Source organism: Cydia splendana, chromosome 15, assembly GCF_910591565.1.
Source record: "Cydia splendana chromosome 15, ilCydSple1.2, whole genome shotgun sequence".
NCBI lineage: Eukaryota > Metazoa > Arthropoda > Insecta > Lepidoptera > Tortricidae > Cydia > Cydia splendana.
Window position 1 is genome coordinate 17,030,762 of NC_085974.1, and position 26,030 is coordinate 17,056,791.

At 38.2% G+C, this 26,030-nt stretch overlaps 1 protein-coding gene across 1 annotated transcript in view; it reads right to left on the reverse strand.

Annotated features, from left to right (window-relative positions):
* The window catches only part of LOC134797793 (potassium voltage-gated channel protein Shaw-like), a 404,836-nt gene that overhangs the window by 301,601 nt on the left and 77,205 nt on the right, over positions 1-26,030 (reverse strand). The window contains exon 4 of the mRNA XM_063770162.1: positions 11,151-11,330. Coding sequence (XP_063626232.1) covers positions 11,151-11,330 — 180 coding nt within the window. The remainder of the gene's footprint in view (positions 1-11,150; positions 11,331-26,030) is intronic.

Here is a 26,030-nt window from a genome sequence, read left to right on the forward strand (position 1 = left end):
CCAGTTATTAAATGCTCTAAGGTCACATGCGAAAAGTCGATAACTAATAAAAAGTTCAAGTTTGATTTGAACACACGCCTTAAGGATCCCGTACCTTTTTTTAAGTACGACTCACGCTTGAACATTTTTATTACAGTCTTCCGATTGCCATTTGAGTAAGAAAGTCTAAATAAAAAAGGATAAGTTACATATAAACATTTATTCTACTGTTTCTGACAAAATTGCCAGAGAATCTATCGTGTTGTGAATGTTCTGATTATGTGGGTTTGCCAAACCATATATCTTCTTCTTCCTCGCGTTATCCCGGCATTTTGCCACGGCTCATGGGAGCCTGGGGTCCGCTTGACAACTAATCCCATGATTTGACGTAGGCACTAGTTTTTACGAAAGCGACTGCCATCTGACCTTCCAACCCAGAGGGGAAACTAAGCCTTATTGGGAATTAGTCCGATTTCCTCACGATGTTTTCCTTCACCGAAAAGCGACTGGCAAATATCAAATGATATTTCGTACATAAGTTCCGAAAAACTCATTGGTACGAGCCGGGGTTTGAAGCCGCGACCTCCGGATTGAAAGTCGCACGCTCTTACCGCTAGGCCACCAAACCATATATCTTGCTGTAATTTATTTATAGGCCAATCAAATTAGATTTTTTCCAGCAATTGATTCCCAGCAAGCTGGAAATCATCTTAATAATTTATTTTGTTTCTAAATTAGTGTAATCCGAGTTTGCTCCATTCCAGGAGTTGTGGTAAAAATTTTGCTCTTTTTCAGTTTTTTGCTTGTAGTTCGAAAACGGTACGTCCGCCGGAAAAAGTGCTCTAATCATGATAAAAAATGACATCTGAGGATTCGAAAGATACCTTAAAAATATGAATTCGTAGTCAAAGATTGTAAAAACTGGCCGCCATTTTGAATTTCTTTTTTTTTTGTAAAATCGTGTTAAAATCCGATAATATTTTTCACCAGTGTCTGATCCACAACAACCTTGCTGGTAGTGACATTGTAATTGATGGTGGGTACCTTCTACATCAAGTAGTTTTGTCAATCCATGGTAAAATGTATCTCCCAAGGCTCCCAAAATGTATCCACACCTCCTGGGATGGAGCAAACTTATACGCATTTAGGACCAAATTAAGGTATTAAAATGATTTCCAGCTTGCTGGGAATTAATTCCTCAAAATGCTTTTTTTTGGATCTAATTTGACTGGCCTATTCACGAAAATAGGCACAATGGTTGTGAACTTGCGGAAAATGCCCAGTATAACTAACTAATGGTTGTCAATTAAAAACTTTTTTCTCAAAAATGGACGGCAAAGTCGACTTTGCCATTTAAAAAAAAGGTCGCGAAGCGCGTAGTTTATGGTCAGTCAAAAATTAAAAAGTTAAAAACATTGCAGTCTCGATTTTGGGACTGCAATGTTGCATACAAATTCCATTATTTGTCGAGTTCCAAACTTTTTAAAAGTTGAAATGGCCATATCAAACGAAGGCACAGGCCCATTAAACAGCCAAACAGATGATTAGTACCGCGACTATTTAGCTGTCTCAAATAGGTTGGCGTATTTTCGGCAGAAAAATACATTTCTATTTTTTTATTAAAAAAAATAAAAAGGCGGCAAAGCAAATTTTTTCAATTGTTTCTACTTTTTTCTGTGAAAATATATACGTAAGAACGTTGCTTTTGTAAAATATTTCTATGATATTTATATTTCTTGCACCATTTTTGAGAAAAGCACTATATATGACTCGGCTGGAAGGCTACTTGCTGGCTTCGGATTCAATTAAACGGACTCCCAAGGTCGTCCGTTTAAAACGAATCCTCAGCCTGCAAGTAGCTACTTCCGAGCCTCGACAATAATGTACTATTAAGAGTCTAAAAAACTTACATTAAGAAATAAAATCTACCACACCTTAAAAAAGAAACGTTCGTCTAAAGAACTCGGATCTATATCTGAATCCCTAAAATCTTTTCTCCTATCATAGCATTCCCTAATATTGTTTGTCATAATGATCAGATGTCCTAACGCGCGTATTCCCTAATTTTGGTTTCCCTATTATCGAATGGGCGATTTTTTTTGTCCTAATATCTTTTTCCCTAATGACACTTTCCATATTGAGTATTTATCCTAATGTTATGTAGCATAATTTTTTTTTGCCTAATTATTGTTAGGCCTAAAAATTATATATCCTAACCATCATGTTACCTAATTTCACTTAGCCTATCGTTGCTTGACCTAACACTCGTATGCCCTAATTTTGATTTCCCTATTGCGATTCGTTTTTACAATGGTCGCAGTTCTAACCTAATCCACTTTTGTGGCAGCAGTTCGTTTTTGCGAGGATCACAGTTCTAACCTAACCTAACCCACTTTTGTGGCAACATTTCGTTTTTACAATGGTCGCAGTTCTAACCTAACCTAACCCACTTTTGTGGCAGCAGTTCGTTTTTGCGAGGGTCACGGTTCTAACCTAACCTAACCCACTTTTGTGGCAACAGTTCGTTACCATTAATTATGGAAAGTAATTGTTATGATAATTGATCAATAGGAAAAGTAACTGTTATGACGATTGATCATTAGGGTAATAGCCATTAGGTCAAAACAGTTAGAAATGTTATTTTATGCCAAACATTGTTAGGGATTTCGAAGAATATGGTAAAAAACATTAGGGATCTTGATAGTTATGGTACAAATGCTTAGGGCAAATGAGTCTTAGGCTAACCATTACACTATGGAAAATAATCGTTATGACAATTGATCGTTAGGGCATGTGCCCATTAGGACAAACCAGTTAGGGCAAGTGACTTTAGGACAAACGTTGTTAGGGATTCAGAATGACACCCAAAGAACTCAATTTCTCCTCAAGCTAAATTAGACATTTATGAAATAAAAACAGTTCAATAAGTGATAAGACGTAGGTGGACAGGCGTTCTAAGAAAACGTAGGAAAACACATCAATTTTACTATGTAACGGAGTTTTGTAGCTAGAAAATTCTAGAATAATATCATCTAAAATTAAAACAAATAAAATTTTAGAAGTAAATCGTGAAATCGTACAACGGTTCTAGTTTTGTTCACGTGCAAAACTGTAAACAAGATCGTAAGTATTTCAAACTAACAGGCCAATTCGAACGTAGACTGCAATCAGAACGATATTTCGATCATGTTATTTAGTTATCGTACTTTTCGCTTGCGCCAATAGATCTCTTCCTCGTGTTATCGCGGCATTTTGCCACGACTCATTGGGAGCCTGCGGTCTGCTTGACAACTAATCCCATGATTTGACATAAGCACTAGTTTTTACGAAAGCGACTGCCATCTATTCTGACCTTCCGACCCAGAGGGGAAACTAGACCTTATTGGGATTAGTCCGGTTTCCTCACGATGTTTCCTTCACCGAAAAGTAACTGGTAAATATTAAATGATATTTCGTACATAACTTCCGAAAAACTCATTGGTACGAGCCGAGGTTTGAACCCGCGACCTCCGGATTGAACCTCGTACTCTTGTCTCTTACCGCTAGACCACCAGCGTTTTTTTACCTGCCTGCCAATAGATGTACGAACAATAAAAACCGGCCAAGTGCGAGTCGGACTCGCGCACGAAGGGTTCCGTACCATTACGCAAAAAACAGCAAAAAAAAATCACGTTTGCTGTATGGGAGCCCCACTTAAATATTTATTTTATTCTGTTTTTAGTAGGTAGGTACTTGTTGTTATAGCGGCAACAGAAATACATCATCTGTGAAAATTTCAACTGCCTAGCTGTCACGGCTCATGAGATACAGCCTGGTGACATACAGACGTACATACAGACAGGCAGACAGACGGACAGCGAAGTCTTAGTAAATAGTAATAGGGTCCCGTTTATGCCCTTTGGGTACGGAAACCTGCCCATGCACGATAACTAAGTAACTTGATCCAAATATAATTCTTATGTCAGCTATGGTACGTTCGAATGGACTTGTAAGACGATATGAGTTTATTGTTTTTGTTTTCCATTTGTATGGCAAAATCGTAGAAGCATTCTAACCTAATTAGGACATAACCGTAAGAAAACCCATTTCTATTTATTTAAAGGAGCATTCCATGAAATTGTCTACCGCTGTCCCGTACGAACGCGAATTTTCTGAAGATTTGCAGGTAGAAGAGTTTCCTTTTATATGGAAAATTGTCAAAAATATGCACAGAAAAATAATCGCCTGCTTTAAATTCTGAAAAAAAGTCGCAAAACAAGAAATAAAATCCGTCAAGAGCCCGTGGAATGCTCCTAAATCTCCACATTGATTTTCCTTACATTATTTAACCCTTTATAAGGCATTAAGGTGTCAGGAATCATGCAAAATTGAACTATATAACTTTGAAATAAAGTTCAAATTCAGGTGGGAAATATATTCCCTCTGCCTTATAAAGGCTTAAGAGGATTTATATTTTCGTAGCAACCTTTGAGTTCAGGTTCAAATAGACCTCGAATCAGTTTTAACAATTTTAATATTGTTTTCATCTTATAAAAAAAAAGTCATTTATTGTCGCAACAAAACTTACTTTATTTTGATACGACTTTGACCATTAAAGTGCGAGTGAGACTCGCCCACCGAGGGTTCCGTACTTTTTAGTATTTGTTGTTATAGCGGCAACAGAAATACATCGTCTGGGAAAATTTCAACTGTCTAGCTATCACGGTTCATGAGATACAGCCTGGTGACAGACAGACGGACAGGTGGAGTCTTAGTGTAAGGCCTGAGTCTCGAAGGCTCGAAGCGAAGCGTCCGGCGAGGCGTGCAGCGCGGCGTCGGGCTCATAAGTGATTTGAGCAGCGTGCACTATATAAGGCCGTTTCTATACGTTTGCATTTGTTTAACATGCACGCTGCACGCCCCGCCCCGCTGCACGCTCAACTCGAGCGTCCACTCAGGCCTTACACTTAGTAATAGGGTCCCTTTGGGTACGGAATCCTAAAAAATGTTGAAACTTGTAACATGGCGAACCTGCATAGTGCAGTCATTGCGCGCACTGGTCAGTAATAAAAAATAGTAGATTGTACAACAAGGGCATAAAGTGACCCATTTTTACCCGAGGCAATTTTTTGGTCTGAGCGAAGCGAAGACCAAATTGTAGACGAGGGTAAAAATGGACATTTATGCCCTTGTTGTACACTCTGCTTTTCACTTCGATTGCGAGGAAAATAATTATATTTTTCACGGCAATTTACACCACGAAATTGTCGTAAAGCGAAAGAACATAATACATAACCAATTCCCGCCAACTAACTTTTTAATTATTTTTTTAAAATTTTCAACATGTGATCAGAGTTTCAGACGCTTGGTTTTCTGCCAAGTCAAACATTTCGGAGCATTTTTGAACGATAATCGACTCCTATTTTATGTGATTTACTGAATTTAATGACAGAAAATACGGATTTCTAATAAATTGTAGCAAAAATAAAATAATATAACATGTTTTGTCATCTACACAATTTTATTGCTCAGTAAAATTGTGCAATATGTTTTAACTGTTTGGCTGTATTACCTTAGTCTTAGAAGAAAATTTTACTTTTATGCTCTAGAGCATAAAATGCGATTTTATGTCGTCTACGCACGACATTTTGAGCATGAGAAGTGAAAATAATATTATGCTCTTTTGGATCGTCTTTTGTTTTACTCAATCGGGCGCCTGGCGCTCTATAGGCCCCGTGCATGAACTATAGGGGGCAGCATAGGAGCCGTCAGAGTTTTGGCTCGGGGCGTAAATGTGTCTTTTATGTTTCTGATGTAGCCCACAAGATGGCAGAACCTACTTTGCACAAGGAAACGTACGGACAAGAACGGTAGATGGTAGCACTTGTTTTGGCAATGTACATGTGCACATATGTTTCCGATTCAGGCCACAAGATGGCAGACCGGAGGGTACGGTCCCTATAGTAATGTGTGTCGTAACCTAACCTAATCTGTTTCTATTTAGCTTTAGCTATATTCAACCCTTGAAATATGCTTCCATATTCGCACAAAAGCTTTCAAAATGCTTAGAAAAAGCATTAAACTCCAACAGATGAAATATTTTAAGCCCTTAATGTCCCTGAATCGATCATCTCAGCTTTCATAAAAAGCTTATTGTTTTAAGAAAATCTACTTTTTCCCATCGTTTTGCGAATAAAACTAGAATTCGCCCTACTTCTATTCGAATGCGCGAATTAAATTTCGATTTAGATTAGAGATAAATCGAGTTGAATTTATATGATAATATTTTCGGTCGAATCTGAATCCAGGGGTCTACCGCGAACCACGTTCGACGTGTTGCCTCTCTGTCGCACTTGTAAATAGGTACATAAGTGTGACAGGGAGGCAACACGTCAAACGTGGTTCGGGGTAGGCCCTTTGAATTTATCCGTACCTTTAACATTATTTTGTATAAATTTTAGGCTTAAGGGCTTATCTAACTGGTTGTCTGCGGTTTTGTTTGTAGGATTATCCTGTCATTGATTTCGTTTTGTAATGGTTTGGTTGGGATAAAAAAATGTGTCAAAACGATTAGCTACGTAATGTATTACCTAATGTATCAACGCGGCAACGCAGCGAGCGTGATGGGCACCTTTGCGTCGGTGGCAGCCCGGGACGGGCTTCAGTAGGTAGTTTATTTAATACATATTTAGTTTATTTAAGTGTAGTTTTTAATTAATTTTATGTTTAAATTATGTGTTATTTTATTACCTAAGTAAACTGGGTGCTTTTTAAGGTTCCGTACCCAAAGGGTAAAAACGAGACCCTATTACTAAGACTCCGCTGTCCATCTGTCCGTCTGTCTGTCACCAGGCTGTATCTCATGAACCGTGATAGCTAGGCAATTGAAATTTTCACAGATGATGTATTTCTGTTGCCGCTATAACATAAAATACTAAAAACAGAATATAATAAATATTTAAGTGGGGCTCCCATACAAAAAACGTGACTGTTTGCTGTTTTTTTGCGTAATGGTACGGAACCGTTCGTGCGCGACTCCGATTCGCACTTGGCCAGTTTTTCAACATTTAGCTATACACATGTCTGCGGCATGCACTCGGAAAGGTGGACTAGGTGGGTTACTGAATGGGTCCCATAGAATACATACTGTTCGAGCCGATATAGTTTAATGTCCTAATTTCACCAAAGATGGCGCTGTTACAAACGCAAACTAGGTAACGGTAGTTCATCGTAGAATATACCTGTCAAATTTAAATTGGTATTAGTAACTTATTTAAGACGATTTCGCATACATCAATAAACGTTAGCTATCTCCAAGGTCGTATCAAAATTGGAATAGGATCAAAACTGTATCAAATTTTTTAATTAGAATTGGCCTGTCCATCGCCCAGACCGGCCACACCTGTGCGTGCGCCCTTAAAATTAAAAGCAATCAGTCTCGTAAATTTTGTAATTATTCTTTCTGAAATGGTAATAAATGGTAATAATAAATCTTTGCTGTGAAATTGAATGTTATACCTAAGTCTTAATTAACAATGTTATTTGTGTTAACTTGATTAATTAAGATTACGTCTATATTAGCCTCTACGACGCGTAAATATATATAATTTTAGCACGTTGGTACAATGCCTCTAGGCCCTATTTTAGATTTAAGCTAGTTATTAATTTATTTTAGCGAGTGCTGGGCCGTCAAAAAGCAGCATGAACAAAAGATGCACACGACTGAAATGAGAATGCTAAGGTGGGCAGCCGGAGTAACAAGATTGGACAGAGTGCGGAATGAATATATCCGAGGGTCTTTTAAAGTTGCTCCCATAGTGGATAAGATGGTGGAAAGTCGTATGCGATGGTACGGTCATGTAATGCGACGGGACGAAAACAACGCTGTAAAGAAGGCCATGGCTATCCCGGATAAAAAGAGAGGTAGAGGGCGACCGCCCGTCACGTGGTGGACAACCGTTGCTAACGATCTAGAACGAGCTCAACTGGACAAGCAGACAACCCAAGACCGACTGTCTTGGCGCCGTAAAACGAGGAGGGCCGACCCCAAATAAAGGGAAAAGGCACGGCAGAAGAAGAAGATTAATTTATTTTAGTAATACCACTGTATATATCTTGTTTGTAAATTAAATACACCCCATTTTACGGTATATTTACTTTTCCTAAGAGACTCACGAGATGACTAACGTTGGTAGGTCAATAATTCAGGTGGGCGAGTCACGAGCCTAATTGCTACGGTCTTAGCGGACGCTAAGCGCTCCTACTATTGACTACGACTAGTAGACTCCGTGTCATACATAGGCGATTTTTAGTGGTAAAATATGCTGCGAGTCAACTCTATCACTTGCATTCTACACTATTTTAAAGTACGCTTAAAACGTGCTTATACAAATTGATAGTTTACTCGTCAATACCTACTAATAATCTCTACTATCCCTACAATTAATTTAATGTTATAAATATGAAAGTAACTCCGTCTAGACAGATCGAACCGGCCGCTGAACCAATTTAAAGGAAATTTGGTATGGAGAGATAGTTTAAGAGCCGAGAGTGGAAATGGGATAGTTTTCATCAATTATCATTATCACTCGCAGTACGCTGGTATGATAATATTCAGGGTAGCTAAAAAGTAAGTGCATTCCCTTTGCCAGGAAGGTTTTGGGATTACAATGAGCAACGTTTACCATGGAACCAACCTCGAAAACGGGGAAAAAAAATTGGCTGTTTCACACATTTTGGCTGGTCTATTTTCTATGGAAGGGTAAATTTTTATTCGCGATATCGGGGTTAGCCCCATAGTAAAAGTTGCTCAGTATAATCCCAAAACCCTCCTGGCAACGGGAATGCACTAATTTTTTTGCCAGCCTGTATAATGTTGACTTTTTCTTCTACTGATATGAACCATGTTCGCTAACCTAGGTTTCACTGATGTTGCGTACGTCTAATAATAAAATTTATGTCGCCTTTGTGTGTTTTTGTATGAACTTGTATAGAGTAAACAATATAAGTTAGTTGAATGTATATTTTACTAGTCATTTTATACAAATATACGATGAATACTCCAATTAAATACTGTGAATTACGATAGGAGACTCGGCACATAAAAAAAAGTAAAATAATTAAGTTGACCATAGGTACATGAAAAAAAAACCTCTATGAAAAAACCATTAATATGAGACCAATTTTTCTCATCGCTAGGAATACTACTAGACTACCTAAAACAGTGAGGCGGACGGAAGTCGCTCACAAATATAAAAAAAAGTTATACCGTAAAAACGGAGGTGATATATTATCGCATGTATGCTAGTTCTTAAGGTATTTATATATGGGACACTAGTTGCCTGAAATAAACATTTTCATTCATTCATTCAGTATTGGCCGGTACTGTATACTTACTTACTTCGCTGGCTCAGCGACCCGAATTGGATCTTGGCCTCCGACACTATATTTTGCCATTCGTTCCTATCCTGTGCGATCTGACGCCATTCAGCCGCTTGTATGCCACACAGGTCTTTCTGGACCTCGTCGGTACCCGACCCGCCGGTCAGCCTGTACTGTATGTTTCATCTAAATTACTAGTAAGTGATCTGTGTCTGACGGATATATGGGCCGCTTCTACAGGGATTAGTGGACTTGAACAAGGGTTAGGGAATGAGGTTAATGTGATATTACTTTTACAATTGGCTTAGAAAGTGGGCAGTGCCTTAAATCCGCCAAGCTATTTTTTTATAATATGTATGCATACAAAATGGGCTACCTATTTAGATACCGCAGCGCTCTAAATGACATTAGAAATGTAGGGCATAATTATTTTCCATCGTATTTAACGAAACTTACGAAGGTGTCTTGCTATTTCAGTCAGTCTCGGTACAAAAAGTAATCTTTTTTTTACTTATTTATGTTGTGTAGGTAGGTACGACTCCTTAAAATGGTTTAACAATTTTTGAAATGATTCTTGCCAATTCTGTTTGTTTCCTTTTTATTTACATCATCTTTTCGGCTTTCAATACTAACAACGCACAGAAAGAGGATTTCTGTAAAGAGGATTAAATAGGGAACGAATGACTTTGTTTGGAACTTTGTCAAAGTCGGATTGTTTTTCAGAGTCGGTCGATAAGATATCTCTTCGGGAGTACAATTCTTAGGCTTTCTAGCATTCTAAGAAGTACAGGGGGCCCGATACGGATATTGAAATAGACATCTATTAGACATCTTTTAGACATCACCAAGATACGATAACGATAAATAATATGTTTAAGATCTAACCTGTCAAATTTGATATTTGCGCGATTCTGGAGATACTGTTGAATGATTTCCACAGGATATGACTTAGAGATCCATTTCACATCTAATAGATATCTTACTCTATCTAACGTAAAAGTGACATCGGTTGTCCGAATTGCGCTGCAAAAGAGGACTAGTTGATATCTAAACTACAACGTATCTAGAATTAATCTTCGTCTCTTGTGAATATCTTGAAGTTCGAATACGGCAGTAGGTATACAGCGGTAGATTTCCAGTTTCAAGTATTCTTGAAACCGTCGTTTCTTTTTGTACAATAAAGTGTTTTACTACTACTACTACAAATTGTGATAATAGGGAATATTACGCAAAACTCTGCGTTGGGGGCGCCACTTCCACTATCCATCACAATCTGGGGGTCTACCGCGAGACAAGAAAATCGAAATTTCGTTATCCAACCTCTCTATCACTATTGCATATTCGAGTGATAAAGAGGCAGATAACTAAATTTCGATTTTCGCGTTTCCCGGTAGGCCCTTGTTAACAAACCACCTTGATGCATCAATGTCATATTTTATTGTCTGTGAAAACTTGTCAAAAAACAGTTTATGGCACAGTATGTATAAGTTACTCTATGGTTTACTAGAATTACTAGTTACTAGCTAGTTTAGTGCTCAGAAGCGTAAGTATTGTCTTACCTTAGCGGGCGATGAGCTAGAAGGCTCGTCAAACAGAGCCCAGACCTTCGGCTTGAGCCTCTGCCAGGCCCCGAGTTCCCCAGCGAAGAGAGAGAGGGAGAGAGATAGAGAGGGCGAGAGAGAGTGCTGTCTTACCTTAGCGGGCGGTGAGCTAGAAGGCTCATCAGACAGAGCCCAGACCCTCGGCTTGAGCCTCTGCCAGGCCCCGAGCTAGCCGGCGAAGAGAGAGAGGGAGAGAGAGTGCTGTCTTACCTTAGCGGGCGGTGAGCTAGAAGGCTCATCAAACAGAGCCCAGACCTTCGGCTTGAGCCTCTGCCAAGCCCCGAGCTCGCCGGCGAAGTAAGCCTCTTCGTAACCGAAGAGTCTAGCGATTTCCTCTTCTGAAGGTTTTTCGCTGTCGATGTCCAACTTGTCAAGGATCGCCAGGGTGTTCTGTGAAAGAATAGTTGAGTTATAAACGTGTATTTTTGATGTAGTAAAGATAATCAGCTTAAGATAATCAGCTTAAAATCGTAATAGGCTGGGCATGTATGCGGAAAGGACGTGTGGGACTCCTAATTTAGGATTAAATAAATAATTAATCACATAAAATGAAAGCGTATTAATATTTATTCTGACATTGCTGAAATATATTACATTAGACAATTAAGGTGACACCTAGGTATATCATTGACTTAGCGGCCTGCTTTCGCAGGCGAAGGTAAGCCAACCGAAAAAGGTTCGCTACAGATGGGCCAGAAGCATAATTGCTGCGCAAGCGGTGCGCGGCGATGCTCAGCAGAGTGCGCGCCAGCCGCAACAGCGTCCTAGCCATGATCGCGGACCGGCTGGACTGCCCCTACATCAATCACTGTATAAGTGTGCACGTACGGGGGCCGTGCCGTGCCGGTAGGTAAGTGACTAGCGGATTAATTTAATGTATTTTTATTTAATTTATAACTAATTTTAATTTAATTTTTAATGTAATATATATTTTAATCTTATGTTAATATAATTTGTATTGTGTTGTGTAATATTATGTGTGGACCATTGTAGTCTGTGAATAAATAAATTGATTGATTGATTGATAACTGACTGAAGACCACAAAAATATTGGTCAGACATATAGCGTAAAATAGGTGGTCCAATTTAGAGAAGACCGGGAGATATGTTATACCTTTAAACGAGCAATTCTTGTATATATATATTTATATATTTCGGGGATCTCGGAAACGGCTCTAACGATTTCGATGAAATTTGCTATATGGGGGTTTCTGGGGGCGAAAAATCGAAGCTAGGTCTTATCTCTGGGAAAATGAGCATTTTTGAGTTTTTATACGTTTTCCGAGCAAAGCTCGGTCTCCCAGATATTAATAATTAACATGAACAATTATTTTTACTGAATCTCATAAAAACTCACTAAGTATAACGATCTCTGATTTTAATTTGTATTAGAAACCACTAAATAGTGCTCATTGTTAATGCACAGACTATACCTAGATCTAATCTAGGTACCTATAAGCACTAGTCTGCAGGTTATTTCAGGCAACAGCCCCTACCAGAGCGTGGGTAATTTTGCGAGGGAAGCTACACTCAGTACTAAAACAGCACAAGTCACGTGAAATATCAATTTATTTACTACATTTAGTATCAAAGTGATAGTCGACGGCATTTACGGTAAAACTGTGTTAGACTGATAAAGTTGCCTGCGGCTGGACGTTGGCTGAAATGGGTTTGGGTGAACATTTGGTGTATAATTATTTACAATTAAGGTTGCTAAGAGCGTTTTTTATTCAGTTATAAATATTTTTGGAAAGAAACACTCCGAAAATCAGACACATTGTTCTCAACTCCCCCCTGCCTCTAACGTTGCAATCCATTAATAAATAATTTTCACGAACCAGTGTCGCCAGATGGTCACAAAAGTCACATTTTTCGTGACTTTTCGCCTTCTCGTGTGACATGTGCGTGACTTTCGATCATGAGGCAATTTTTGTGACTTTTTAAGCTAGTCGAATTTTATACAAGTTTAGTTCTGCAATTCGTATTATTTAGGAACGCAGTGAACGCACCCAAGTTGACACTTGCACTGTTAAGTAGCTAACACACTATCGCACCGCACCAAGGTCATTGTGGGACGCACCCATAAGTAAGAGGGAGAAAGCGATATCTCTTTCTCCCTCTTTCTTATGGGTGCGTCCCACAATGACCTAGGTGCGGTGCGATAGTGTGTTAGCTACTTTACTTTGACGTTACATCCACCATCATGTTTATTATAATAGTCGTGGCAAAATGAGACTTGTTACCTTGACATAAAAGTGTTATTTAGTTTGATAGTATAACTAGTAGTTGTTTTTTTAGTGTAATGATTCATTTCTTTTAGTCTGTACCTTAATCATTGCACTACATCAGTTATTTTGAGATTTATGAGTGCTCAAAAACCATTACTGTGTTATTTTTATCCGGGGGTAAATTATTTACGCATATACTTTTTTATTTTCTTTTGATTAAGTTTAATGAATAATAAATGCCGCAAGTTGAGTACAGACGCCATTAAATGAACCGTTGCTTGCACTAGTTGCACTTGCACGGTCATGCAGTCGCGCGAGCGGTGAACAATGTAAACAGTGTAAACATTCAAAACTTTTCTTTCGCACTGACTGACTGTGACTCATGTGACTAGGTCCGGCGATTTCACGCTTCGCGCTTTTATTAATATGCCTGTGAAGATAACAGTGTTTTTTCCGAATTTGTTTACGATTCGATAGATAGGTTAACTTTGATTAATAATTGTTTTTTATTAAGATTTCGTATCAACGTAAATGTCTGGAATATATCGTCAACCAAAAGTTCAATTCAATATTTCTTTGTCTGTGACTGCAAAAACAATCTGCGTTTGGCTATTTCATTTTCACTACACCAGTTGGTAAAGGCGTATCCAGACTAGTACATTTTTCGCCAATCTGATTAAATTGCCCGATCGAATCAGGACGTGCGGATGTAAACGCCAATTTGGCTCGCCGAATTCAACCGCCGATAATGGCCGATAAAATGAGGTGCGGAGTTGCGGACGCAAGAATACTAATTTGTGACGCCAGTATTTTCGTTCTGGGGCATTTGTTAAATTTAGAGGGCTCTATTATCACAAATCTAAAATTGGTGATTTAAGTGGTATCCTTTCTTCTTCTTTGTCGGTTCCTCAAGGCTGTGGGTCGTGACCATCAGGAGTGCAGTTTTTCACCACCGCTCTCCAAACCCCCCTGTCTTGGGCCAGCTGTATTGCCCCCTGGATGTTGACGCCCGTAGCGTCGCGTATGGCATCAGACCACCGGGTTGGAGCCCTGCCTCTACTTCTTCTCCGTGGTGGTGTCCAGGCCTGATCAAATCGGTCGAATTGATCAGGAAAATAATTGGCGCCAATCTCATCTAGCGTTCACACGTACACAATTTAATCACCAATTTTAGTACCATAAACAAACGCACGTACAGATCCTAGCATTCCATAGATACTAGCTTCGAAGATTAGTATTTTTGTGTCCACACCTCCTGATTCGATCGGGCAATTTAATCAGATTGGCGAAAAGTTGACTAATCTGGATACGCCTTAAATTGGAGATTGACGCCAATTTCATTTCTGATCAAATCAGTCGATTTGGTCATCCCGTCTGGATACTGCTTAAAGGCTCTCGTGATTGTTCGAAAACTGATAAGAAAGCTGCATTTTATCCACATGTGAGGCAAAGTAATAAAATGCAAATTTTGCTGGAAGAATTGATTATTTTCAGGGAGAAAAAAAAAACAAGAAATAATAAAAGGTACTTACGGGACTGTATGGACAGAAGTGATCAAATCGAACGATTTGATCAGAAATGAAATTGGTGGCAATTTCCAATTTTATCACCAATTTTAGATTTATGGTGATATTAGAGCCCCCTAAATTGGAAATTTGCTTCAAAACTAAAATACTGGCGTCACAAATTGGAATTCTTGCATCCACACTCGATTTTATCGGTAATATCGGTCATAATCGGCGGCTTAATTCGGCGAGCCAAATTGGCGTTTGCGTCCGCACGTCGATTCGATCGGGCAATTTGATCAGATTGGCGAAAAATTGGAATTTCGCGCCTTTTTCTACTGACAAGATTTGCTTGACCAGCTATACCTATTACCCATACAATACAATAATATTAAAATGTGACTTAAGCAGCAAAAACGTGACTTTTAGGGAAACGAACCGTAACTTAGGACTCCAGAGCCCTGGCAACACTGTCACGAACATTATAAATTATCTTGAATATGATCGGTTGAGCAATTAATCATGTGCTCAATGGCGTGCAATAGGAGAAGCCTATATCCAGCAGTGGACGAGAGTAGGCTGATGATGAGCAATTAATGAGTTTTGACAAAATATTTTTGCTTGTAGGACTTTTTTATTAACACTCAATTATGCGTGGTCCGATTGTACTTAGCCCTTTTTTACATTTCATTCGGTAAGTATAGTCTGGCAAACCAATTTTTCCATAAATAGGAACCAAAGCCTATACTCGTCACTTTCTTTTGGGTGCTATACTATAACTAAAGTAAGACAAACACATGATTTTCTCGATGTTTGAAATGAAACACGGCCCGATTCGAACAATATGTATAAGAAATCACAGCGGTATGATACCGACCAGTCGGTGTCAAAGATGATGTCTATCGTACCGCTGTGGCTTTTATATACATTGTTCGAATAGGGCTGACAGTCCATGACCAAACTGTATTGAATAACCAGATTAGCTTGCGTCTAGTCCGCACCAAACCCTGCGTACAACAAAGCCTGTACTGCAGCCTGCAGATAAATTGAAACACTGTATTTACGATCGCCGTAAACCCGACCAAAACGGTTTGGCGTGCTTCCACTGTTTATGGCCGAGGGTTTGGCGCTTTTTTATTGTCACTTTGTCTGGAGCAAGAGTTAAATTTTTAGATATTTGAGATTTACAGATGTATAGTGACTGCAAACACCTTCTCCCTAACCCACGTTAGAAAGTGACAGACAACGTTTTATCACGCTGTCACGTAGACAAGAACGACCATCATATCCGTACAGATGTAGTGCGTAATAATTGTTTTCCATCGTATTTTGACGGAAACATTCGAACGTGTAGTGTTATTTCAGTCAGTCTCGGTACAAAAAGTACTGAGGTAGCATGACAAATACGATCGTTTCCGAGAAAATACGATGAAAAACAACTATTATGCGCTACATCTGTACAGGTTTGTTATCAAACGCGTACATAACACGGGAAAGCGTATGTAGCGAAAAGCGCCTATAAACAGAGAACCTGCCTATAGTTCGTTTTTTTAGCATTAAAAAGAAGGTAAGCGATCTTGACATGTCTTTTTATTAAAAATCACCATTAAAAAATAAGTCACAGTAAATATGTTATAGTGAAGCGGTGGTGGCCGAGTGGATATGACATCCGACTTTCAATCCGGAGGTCGCGGGTTCAAATCCTGGCTCGTACCAATGAGTTTTTCGGAACTTATGTACGAAATATCATTTGATATTTACCATTTGCTTTTCGGTGAAGGAAAACATTGTGAGGAAACCTGCATACATCCGCGAAGAAATTCAAAGGTGTATGTGAAGTCCCCAATCCGCATTGGGCCAGCGTGGGGACTATAGCCCAAGCCCTCTTGCGTGTGAGAGGAGGCCTGTGCCCACCAGTGGGACGTATATAGGCTGAATGATGATGATGAAATATGTTAGAATTATAAATCATAATACGATCTTTTACATTATTTTGCTTTCATAAGTAATACAAACTAATTTTTAAAGCGTTTTTCAATATATTTAAATAAAAAGACACGTCCAGATTGTTTACCTTCTTTCTAATGCTAAAAAAACGAACTGTAGCGGATCGCTGGTAGTGAATGTGTGAAATTATCTAATTATTACATATAGCCTTTATTTCGGAGTCTACAGTGAACATTTCTTATTCCATTATATGTATTCTATCATTTGGGCCTTGGCCACTTTCTGTAGATCCGTTTGTCTCTCGACAAAGGCCTCCTCCAATCTATTCCATTCTTGTCGTTCCATTGCCACTTGATGCCACGTTACTCCAGCAACTTTTTTTATGTCATCATCCCATCTGCTCAGCGGTCTGCCTCTGTATCTTTGACCTTCTCTTGGGTACCACTGAGTGATTATTTTGCTCCATTTGTTTTTTCCTCTTATCATGTGTCCGGACCACTTCCATTTTAGCCATTTAATTTTTAGGGATACATCTTGGATCTTTGTTTTTTTCCTTATAATGGTATTTCTTATTCTGTCCATCATCTTGATCCCTAGCATACTTCTTTCCATAGCTCGTTGAGAAATGGTAAGTTTATTAATATTGTTTCTTGTTATGGTCCATGTTTGACTGCCATACATTAAAATCGGTAATATGCAAGTGTCAAAAACTTTACTTTTTGTTGTTATTTTTATGCTTTTGTCTTTCATTACTTCACTCAGGCTCCAATATCTTTTCCAGCTGTTTGTTATACGTCTTTCTATTTCCTTATTAATGTCATCTTTAGGTGATATCAGCTGTCCCAAATAAATATAGTCTTCAATGTAGTTAATTTGTGATTCGTTTACAAATATGTTTGTCTTATTTCCATTGGTCATAATTTTTGTTTTTTCGGGGTTCAATTTAAGTCCAACCTTTACACTCTCAGATGACAGTTCACTTAACATCCTGCTTAGGTCCTCTGGTGTTTTTGCAAATATCACAATGTCATCTGCAAACCTTAGATGAGTCAGTTTGCGCCCGTCGATGTTTAATCCTAGATTTTCCCATTCAAATTTTCTGAAGATTATTTCCAAAACAGCTGAGAAAAGCTTCGGGGTGAGGGGATCCCCTTGTCTTACTCCTTTTTCAATTTTAAATTGTTCACCTTTCTTTTCTAACTGAATGCATGCCGAGCTATTTATGTAGACATTTCTTATTAATCTTATATATTTTTGTTCAATCCCCTGTTCTCTTAGTGCGTCCCAAATCTTGGTGTGCAATAAAGAGTCGAATGCCTTACAGTAGTCTACAAATGCCAGATAATATGTAAGTTGGTGTTCGTTATATTTTGCTATGATTTGCCTTACAGCGTGAATATGATCAAGTACTGAATAGTCTTTGCGAAAACCCGCCTGTTCTATTGGCTGTTGTTCATCAAGTTTTCCCTCAATTCTTTTAAGTATGATCTTGGCAAATATTTTATATAGATTGGACATCAAACTTATAGGCCGATAGTTTCCAACGTCGTATTGGTCACCTTTTTTGTACAGAAGGATTATGTTGGATTCATTCCATTGTTGAGGTACGGTTTCTGTGTCGATGATGTTGTTAAAGATGTCTGTGAGGATAGGTGTTATTATCGATTTCGCTTGTTTTAAGATTTCATTGCTTATTCTATCTGGACCTGGGGTTTTATCCTTTTTTTGAGTGTCTATGGCATTTTCTACTTCTTCTTTTAGTATCATGGGTACGTTTGATGTATCTGGGAGTTCTATTTCCATTTCTTCCGTGGTTTGTTCATATAGTTTCTTGTAATATAATGTAGCAATCTCCAATATCTTTTGTCTTTGATTCTTTTTCCTTCCTGTTCTATCTTTCATCTGCACGATCCAGTCCTTTTTATAAGTTAGTTCCTTGTAAGCCTTTTTGATCCCTCCTGTCTGTATTATCTAATTATATACCTACGTATTTTGCCTGAAGCCTTACAGTATTCCCAATTGTATCTACATGTCAATAAAAATCGACCTAATTTTAACCATATAAGGATGCGAATATAGAAATGTGTACAAGTTATGAGGTTGCGAAAATTACAAAACTCTTTGGTTCAATATTTATCTTGGGGACCGATTCAGATTAATCAACTCGATATGGTTATGATTCGACTTTGGCGTTCGTCTTGGTTATTGTCGCGCATCTCAAATACGACTTTCACTTTTTGTCGAATGCACCAATCAGAGCGAAAAATCTTCAAAATTTCAAGGCGAATAAATATAGTTTCACACTACGAATTTGTAGCCTTTGGTGTCGAGACACTAGGTCCGTGGGGTAGGGGGGCTCGGGGGCTCCACAAGACGCTCAGCTAACGCCTAGGGCAGGCCACAGGTGACCCTCGCGCGGGCAGCTTTCCCGCGCAAAGATTGGCCATAGCAATCCAGCGCTGATGGGCACCTTACCAAGGGCGCAAAATTTTGATAGGTAATACATTGAGAGAAAAATCATCACCAGGAATTAAAAAACAGTTCTGTACTGGGGGAAAAAATGAAGTTTAGTAATAATTATGGAAGTTTCACTATTTCTGTAAAGTTTATTTATTTCTACAAACAGCTCAGTAATCCTAAATCTAATTTCAACAAACAGATAATAGAAATTGCAAGAACTAATAGAAATTGGAAAAGTCAATTTGTTCCTATTAGTTGACTCTACTTGTCCCCGGATTAAGTTTTTTTTGTAATTCTAAGTGTGTTTTTGTTATACTTTTCTCTCAGTGTATTTTTAGTTATTAGTTGTAGTTAATTTTAGTTTTATATTCATTTCATAACACTTATTTTAAAATAAATGAGTTAACTTCAAGGTCTTATCAAACCCATAACAAGTAGTAAAATCTGAATCACGCTCGTGATTATTGGGATAAGGCCACGGAAAAGTAATATGGGGTAAATCTTACAAGATTCTGTAAGCAAAATAGAAATGTTTGTGGGAAAGAAAATGAAGTTCTGACTGCTTTATGGACAGCCGCCATCAGATATATCGGAGCGGCCGAGGTGCTCCAAAATATCTGAACACGCACTCTAACGCCTTGACAATAGAGGCGTGTTCAGATATTTGTGAGCACCACGGCCGCTCCGATATATCTGATGGCGAATGTATCTGGTTTGGTTTGAAATAAGGCACAGATGATAGGGTACATTATTGCGTTTATATTTTAGTTTGTTTCAATTTTCTACAATGTAAGTAATAATGTGCTCGCTACTCTCGGGATTCTATTATACAATTCGCTTCGTTTAGGATTCTATTATAGAATCCATCGCTTGGTTTAGGATTTAATGTACGCAAGGCCGTCTTAAACTATGCCGGGGCCCATGGGCACATAAGAATTTGGGGCCCTTTTGGAAAGTAAAGAAAGCTAATTAAACTAACATTTTTCTACTATGATCTTCTATTTATTATGGGTAATCATATATACTGTTACTGTCTGTCCTTCGGACTTCGGTTCTGAGGACGGGGGCCCTGGGCACGGGCCCCGTGTGCCCTTATAGTAAAGACGGTATTGAATGTACCTACGCCCTCGCCGTAAATATGTCATTTTGCCTCCTTGTGACACAATACTATATCTTACACAACAGTCAGAAGTCCTTCGGTCACGTCATTAGTTTCAATTTGAACTTTATTTTAAATTTATCCAACTTACAGAATTGACAGGCCTATTCGGATTTCGAGATAATCAAAAGATCTTGAGACGATTAAGAGATCAACTAGATCTACATTAGATATCGGCTAGATGTGACTTGGATATCTAAGTCATAACTTGTCGAAATCGTTCAAGAGGACCTCCAGAATCGCGGAAACGTCAAATTTGACATATCTATCTTACAAATATCTTTAAATTATCCGTATCGTAACTTGTTGAAGTCTAGTAGAAATCTAATTCATTTTCCGAATCGAGCCGTGAACAGCGAAATCAATTTTAATTAAAACTCGTAGCAGTAACGTAGTGCTGAGTAGGCAGAAATCGCCCATAAAATATGCATTGTCATCGAATTTTTTGCGTATTGCCAGTCATTTTAATAAACCCAACGAATTTTAAAATAAAAAGGTTTAGTCGATTAGAGGATTTTTAAGAGGGTCATTCTCGGAGAATAATATGTCTGCGGTTGCGTATTGCGTCTAAAGGGGCCCACTGATTAACAGTCCGCCGGACGGTATTGGCCTGTCAGTTAGAATAAAATTTTGACAGCTCCGAACAACTGACAGGCCGATACCGTCCGGCGGACTGTTAATCAGTGGGCCCCTTAATTGCCACGACTCTTCGGCGAAAGCTGGCGGGATACCTACTGCTCTGGGCCGAGCAAAGTGGCGTGCTCTTGTGTTGGAGGCCAGGACTCATTTTGGGTCATCGCGCCAGCCAAGTAAGTAAGTATTTTTTTATTGTACCTATCTAACGGATTTATCTTAATTGCACAGGAAAGAGGTTTACTTAATATCAAAAGAAATTTTCTACCGGTCAACCATCGTGCCAAACAGAGTTATATGCTTCTGGTGCAAGAAAAGGCGAGGCAATTGATTTGTTGACTTTGGCAAGATTCACCCTCAATGTTCATAATTAAAAAACCGGGCAAGTGCGAGTCGTACTCGCGCACGAAGGGTTCCGTACCATAATGCAAAAAAAAACGAAAAAAAAAAAGCAAAAAAAAATACGGTCACCCATCCAAGTACTGACCACTCCCGACGTTGCTTAACTTTGGTCAAAAATCACGTTTGTTGTATGGGAGCCCCATTTAAATCTTTATTTTATTCTGTTTTTAGTATTTGTTGTTATAGCGGCAACAGAAATACATCATCTGTGAAAATTTCAACTGTCTAGCTATCACGGTTCGTGAGATACAGCCTGGTGACAGACAGACGGACGGACGGACGGACGGACGGACGGACGGACGGACTGACGGACGGACGGACGGACGGACGGACAGCGAAGTCTTAGTAATAGGGTCCCGTTTTACCCTATGGGTACGGAACCCTAAAAATTTAATATAATGTATAATAACATTTATTTTAGTAAGTACTACGTAAGGTTATTATATGGTATAGGTATACAATCATAATAAAATAACTTAAATGTATCTTAAATTAATTAAAAAAAACTACAAAGCCAAATAAAATATTTTAATCTAAAATACCTCCGCGAGTTGTACCGGGTGCAAAGGTGCCCATCACACTTGCCGCGTTACCACGTTGGATAGCGATGGCTAATGTATAATGTAATTATATTCACATTATTTGTTTCACTTTAACCCTACCGCATTTCCTCCATTTCCACACGAAAAACCATCACTCACACAATTAATTTTTCCCACACACCCAATACTTCATTAATTCCCAGCCGTCACTAGCAGCTATAATCAAATAAGCCCGATTTATTCCCATCCCGGGAATTCCCGGCGGGATAATAAGCGGCGTGTCCGAATCTCTCGGTCCCGGATAATCCCGGATAATGGAATGGTGATCCTTTGTTTATGTTGCGGTAACTTGCGTGAGAGAGAGGGCAGACCTTTCAGTGTATTCGCTTTTTTATGTGCCCTGTGCATTTCTATTCTTTTAATCGGCCAGGGTGATTTTTTTAGGGTTCCGTACCCAAAGGGTAAAAATGGGACCCTATTACTAAGACTCCGCTGTCCGTCTGTCCGTCTGTCTGTGTGTCCGTCCGTCTGTCTGTCACCAGGCTGTATCTCATGAACCGTGATAGCTGTGTATCACGTTGACAGTTTCGACAGTTGACATTTTCACAGATGATGTATTTCTGTTGCCGCTATAACAACAAATACTAAAAAGTATGGAACCCTCGGTGGTCGAGTCCGACTCGCACTTGTCCGGTTTTTTTCTTGTATTAGGATCGAAAGAGCTCGTGATTCCGAGTGGAAATAAAATGTTAATTTCCAATTCTGACACAAAAATCGGGAGTAGATACAATTTTATATAGAAATCCCCAATTGAACGTCGATGGAGCTTACTTCCCCAACATAAATCGTCTAATGTATTACCTAAGTATAACGTTAAATTTACGTGACGGTGACAAATAGCAATAATTTATCAAGGCCACAAACATAATGTACATCTCATTCTACCGGACGAGTGCGTCCTGTTAGGTTTGCTGTTTGCCACCGGCGTTTAAATGTAACATAATACTTTCGTAACATTTCAAAATATAAAATGCAAGTTTAGGTTAAGTTTAAATAGAAATTTCGAATTATCAGATTTCATAAAATGCTTATACTATTTAATGTAACCAGAAGTTACAAAATATCATACAATATTATTTTTTTTCTTTTTTTTGTGTTTTGACGAAGCATGTGTTTGATTATGTTTGAATGAAATAATACATTGACTTACAGTTAAATAAAAACTACAATTACTTAACTAAAACAAAACATTATTATTTTAACGTTTACTGACCTTAAACCGATATTGGAATCATAGCTCTGTCATTATGCGCATTCATTTTGCTCAGGCTTGTCCTCATATTTATTAGTGCGAGCGAGACGCCCGCACGAATGACAGCTAAATAACTCTAATAGCGGTTTGATATGTCAGTACACGTAAACGTTTGTTAAAATTATCATCAATATGTAGTAAAAATTGTTAACGGATTTTTGAGCCACCCTGTAAAAATAGAGATAATAAAAAAGGGAACTAAGTGAATACTCTGTTCTCTCTGACATCACGTTGTGTCACAACGGTTAGTACTATCAACAAAAACAAACTGTTTACAAGAAGCTATAATACAAAGAAATCTCGACCCTCACCCGTATATACAAGGTCGAAAATCAAATGGTACGTATCAAAAATTAAGGTGTAGCTGGGTGTAAGTTGGTAGTCTTGTGAATGAGATATTTTGATGAATTTGAGAATTTCAAGTTTAGAAGGAAATTGGTTTTGATAAATATCTAAAGCAGTTTCGCTGATGTGCTGTCTGGGTACTATTTTATAAATAAGTTTCTGGCAAAAATTGAATTTTTTGGTACAATATTTTATCGCTGACTGTACTTTTCCACAGGCAACTAATACTCATCGAGACGATTCTAAAAACCCAAAACACAATTAGGTTGCGTTATTTTATCACAAAGTCCCTATGGCCACCTGGCGGCTTAGCACGGTCGCGTTTTTATCCCTTGTCACCATGCCTGTCACGTTCTAACAAGTATGTAAGTGCGAAAGGGACGCGCATAGTGATAGTCGATAAAAATGGAACCGTGCTGAGCCCGCTGCTGTCTCCATCAGCTCAATGGTACCATAGTATCGCACTGTCACCCGACTTACATAAGTATCATATGTATGCAAATTGTCAGTTTCATGGATATCAGGAAGTGGTTGAACAAAGGTTTAAAAAATTTGAAAAAAAATTAGTACTTAACTAATTTTAAATACGAACATGCCAAGTAAAACAAAAGCTTGTCATTACAAGTTTCATTAAAGATAGGTACATTAAGTTTCATTATAGTCATTACCTAATGACAATAATTTAACTTCAAGTCTGTCTAAGATGTCTTTGCGTCGACTTTTCAGTCAGATTTACTCAGATTTCGCGGCGCTTACAGAAATTTCAGCTACCACATTAACAGACCCTATAGTGTAAACAACATTATTTGCGGTATTTGACGTCTGTCACTCATAACAGCAATACTACGTAAAATGTCTTGCACATCGAAATTACAAAGGAAAACAACTGCACTGCGAACGTTTACGTTCTACGTCTTTTTTTTTTAATTTTAGGGTTGGCCGGACACCACCGTTATGAATCGGTAGTCGTCTAAGTAAATCGTTATGAATTTTTCATTTTTCTTTTAATAAAAATAAGGAAAAGGTGGATAATTAACTGTAAATATGGATATATTTATCGTCACTTAACAGACAACAAATTTGACACAGAAATAACATAAATAAACTTTAAAATAGATCCCCAGTTAGTTTCAATTTTGACAATGGGTGCGACCTACTCGGTCGGTGTATTAAATGCATTTAGCTTGCGGGAAAACCATATAATACTAGCTTTATTTAAATCTCAAATAAAAATTAATTATACGTCACAATTCGATACCTCAGTCTACGTGCCATCCAATCGTAATCGCTTGCTGTGACAAACGATTTGCGTTAGTTACATCTCTATATACGTCAGTCATAATGTGTCAAATACCGCAAAGAATGTTGTTTATACTATAATAAACTTTGAGTCGTGGAAACTTAATACCTATCTTTATCTAGATGTTGTTAGTTCAAATATTTAAAGACCTGAACAAGACTTGTCTATCCCTTAATTACGGTGTTGCCACAATTGGGAAATTTAGAACTTTTGCTTTTGTTTTAATTAATTCAATCTAGGTCTTAGATGAGTTTTAGATGAAAATTGTAACTAGGGACAGAGTTTTGACGTTGTTAGAATTTTGTTTAGTGAAGAAATTAAAGTTAGCAAGGCACCGAATTACAGTATACCCACTTAAATTATTAGTTTTGTATTTGGTGGTGGTGGGTGGTTTTGAATTAGTTACCTTTTTACAAGCTTTTATTTAGTTTCACCTGACCGTTGTCTGTAATCAAATCTTGCAAGTTAAATTTGATCCACTTCCCGGTTTCCGATTTAGCTGAAATTTTGCATACATACGTAAGTCGGGTGACAATGCAATATTATGGTGTCATCGAGCTGATCTGATGATGGAGACCACAGGTGGCCAAAGGAACTATGTGATAAAACAACGAAACCTAATTGTGTTTGGGGTTTTTAGAATTGTCTCGATGAGCATTAGTTGCCTGTGGAAAGAAAAGTACAGTCAGCGATAAAAGCTTGTACCAAAAATGAAATTTTTGCCAAAAACTTATTATAAAAGAAAAAAACCGGAAAAGTGCAAGTCGGACTCGCCCACCGAGGGTTCCGTACTTTTTAGTATTTTTTGTTATAGCGGCAACAGAAATACATCATCTGTGAAAATTTCAACTGTCTAGCTATCACGGTTCGTGAGATACAGCCTGGTGACAGACGGACAGACGGACGGACGAACAGCGGAGTCTTAGTAATAGGGTCCCGTTTTACCCTTTGGGTACGGAACCCTAAAAACTTCTACTCAAGAATTACATAAATTGAATAAGGTATAGTCGGGTAATTTCAAAAAGTTCAAAATGTCGAGTAATTCCAAAATTCTCTAACATGACAGAATTATAAGATTTATAAGTGATTATCAGAATTAGCAGACATTTTAAAGTAGTTAGAATCATTCGAATACACCTTATTACAGTCAATATCAAATAGATGATATCAACCTCATTGGCTAAGCCCCCCTGAAACTTTAGTCATCATATAGAAAAGAATAATTGTACAAAATAGAAACCATTTCTTTGTTCCTCT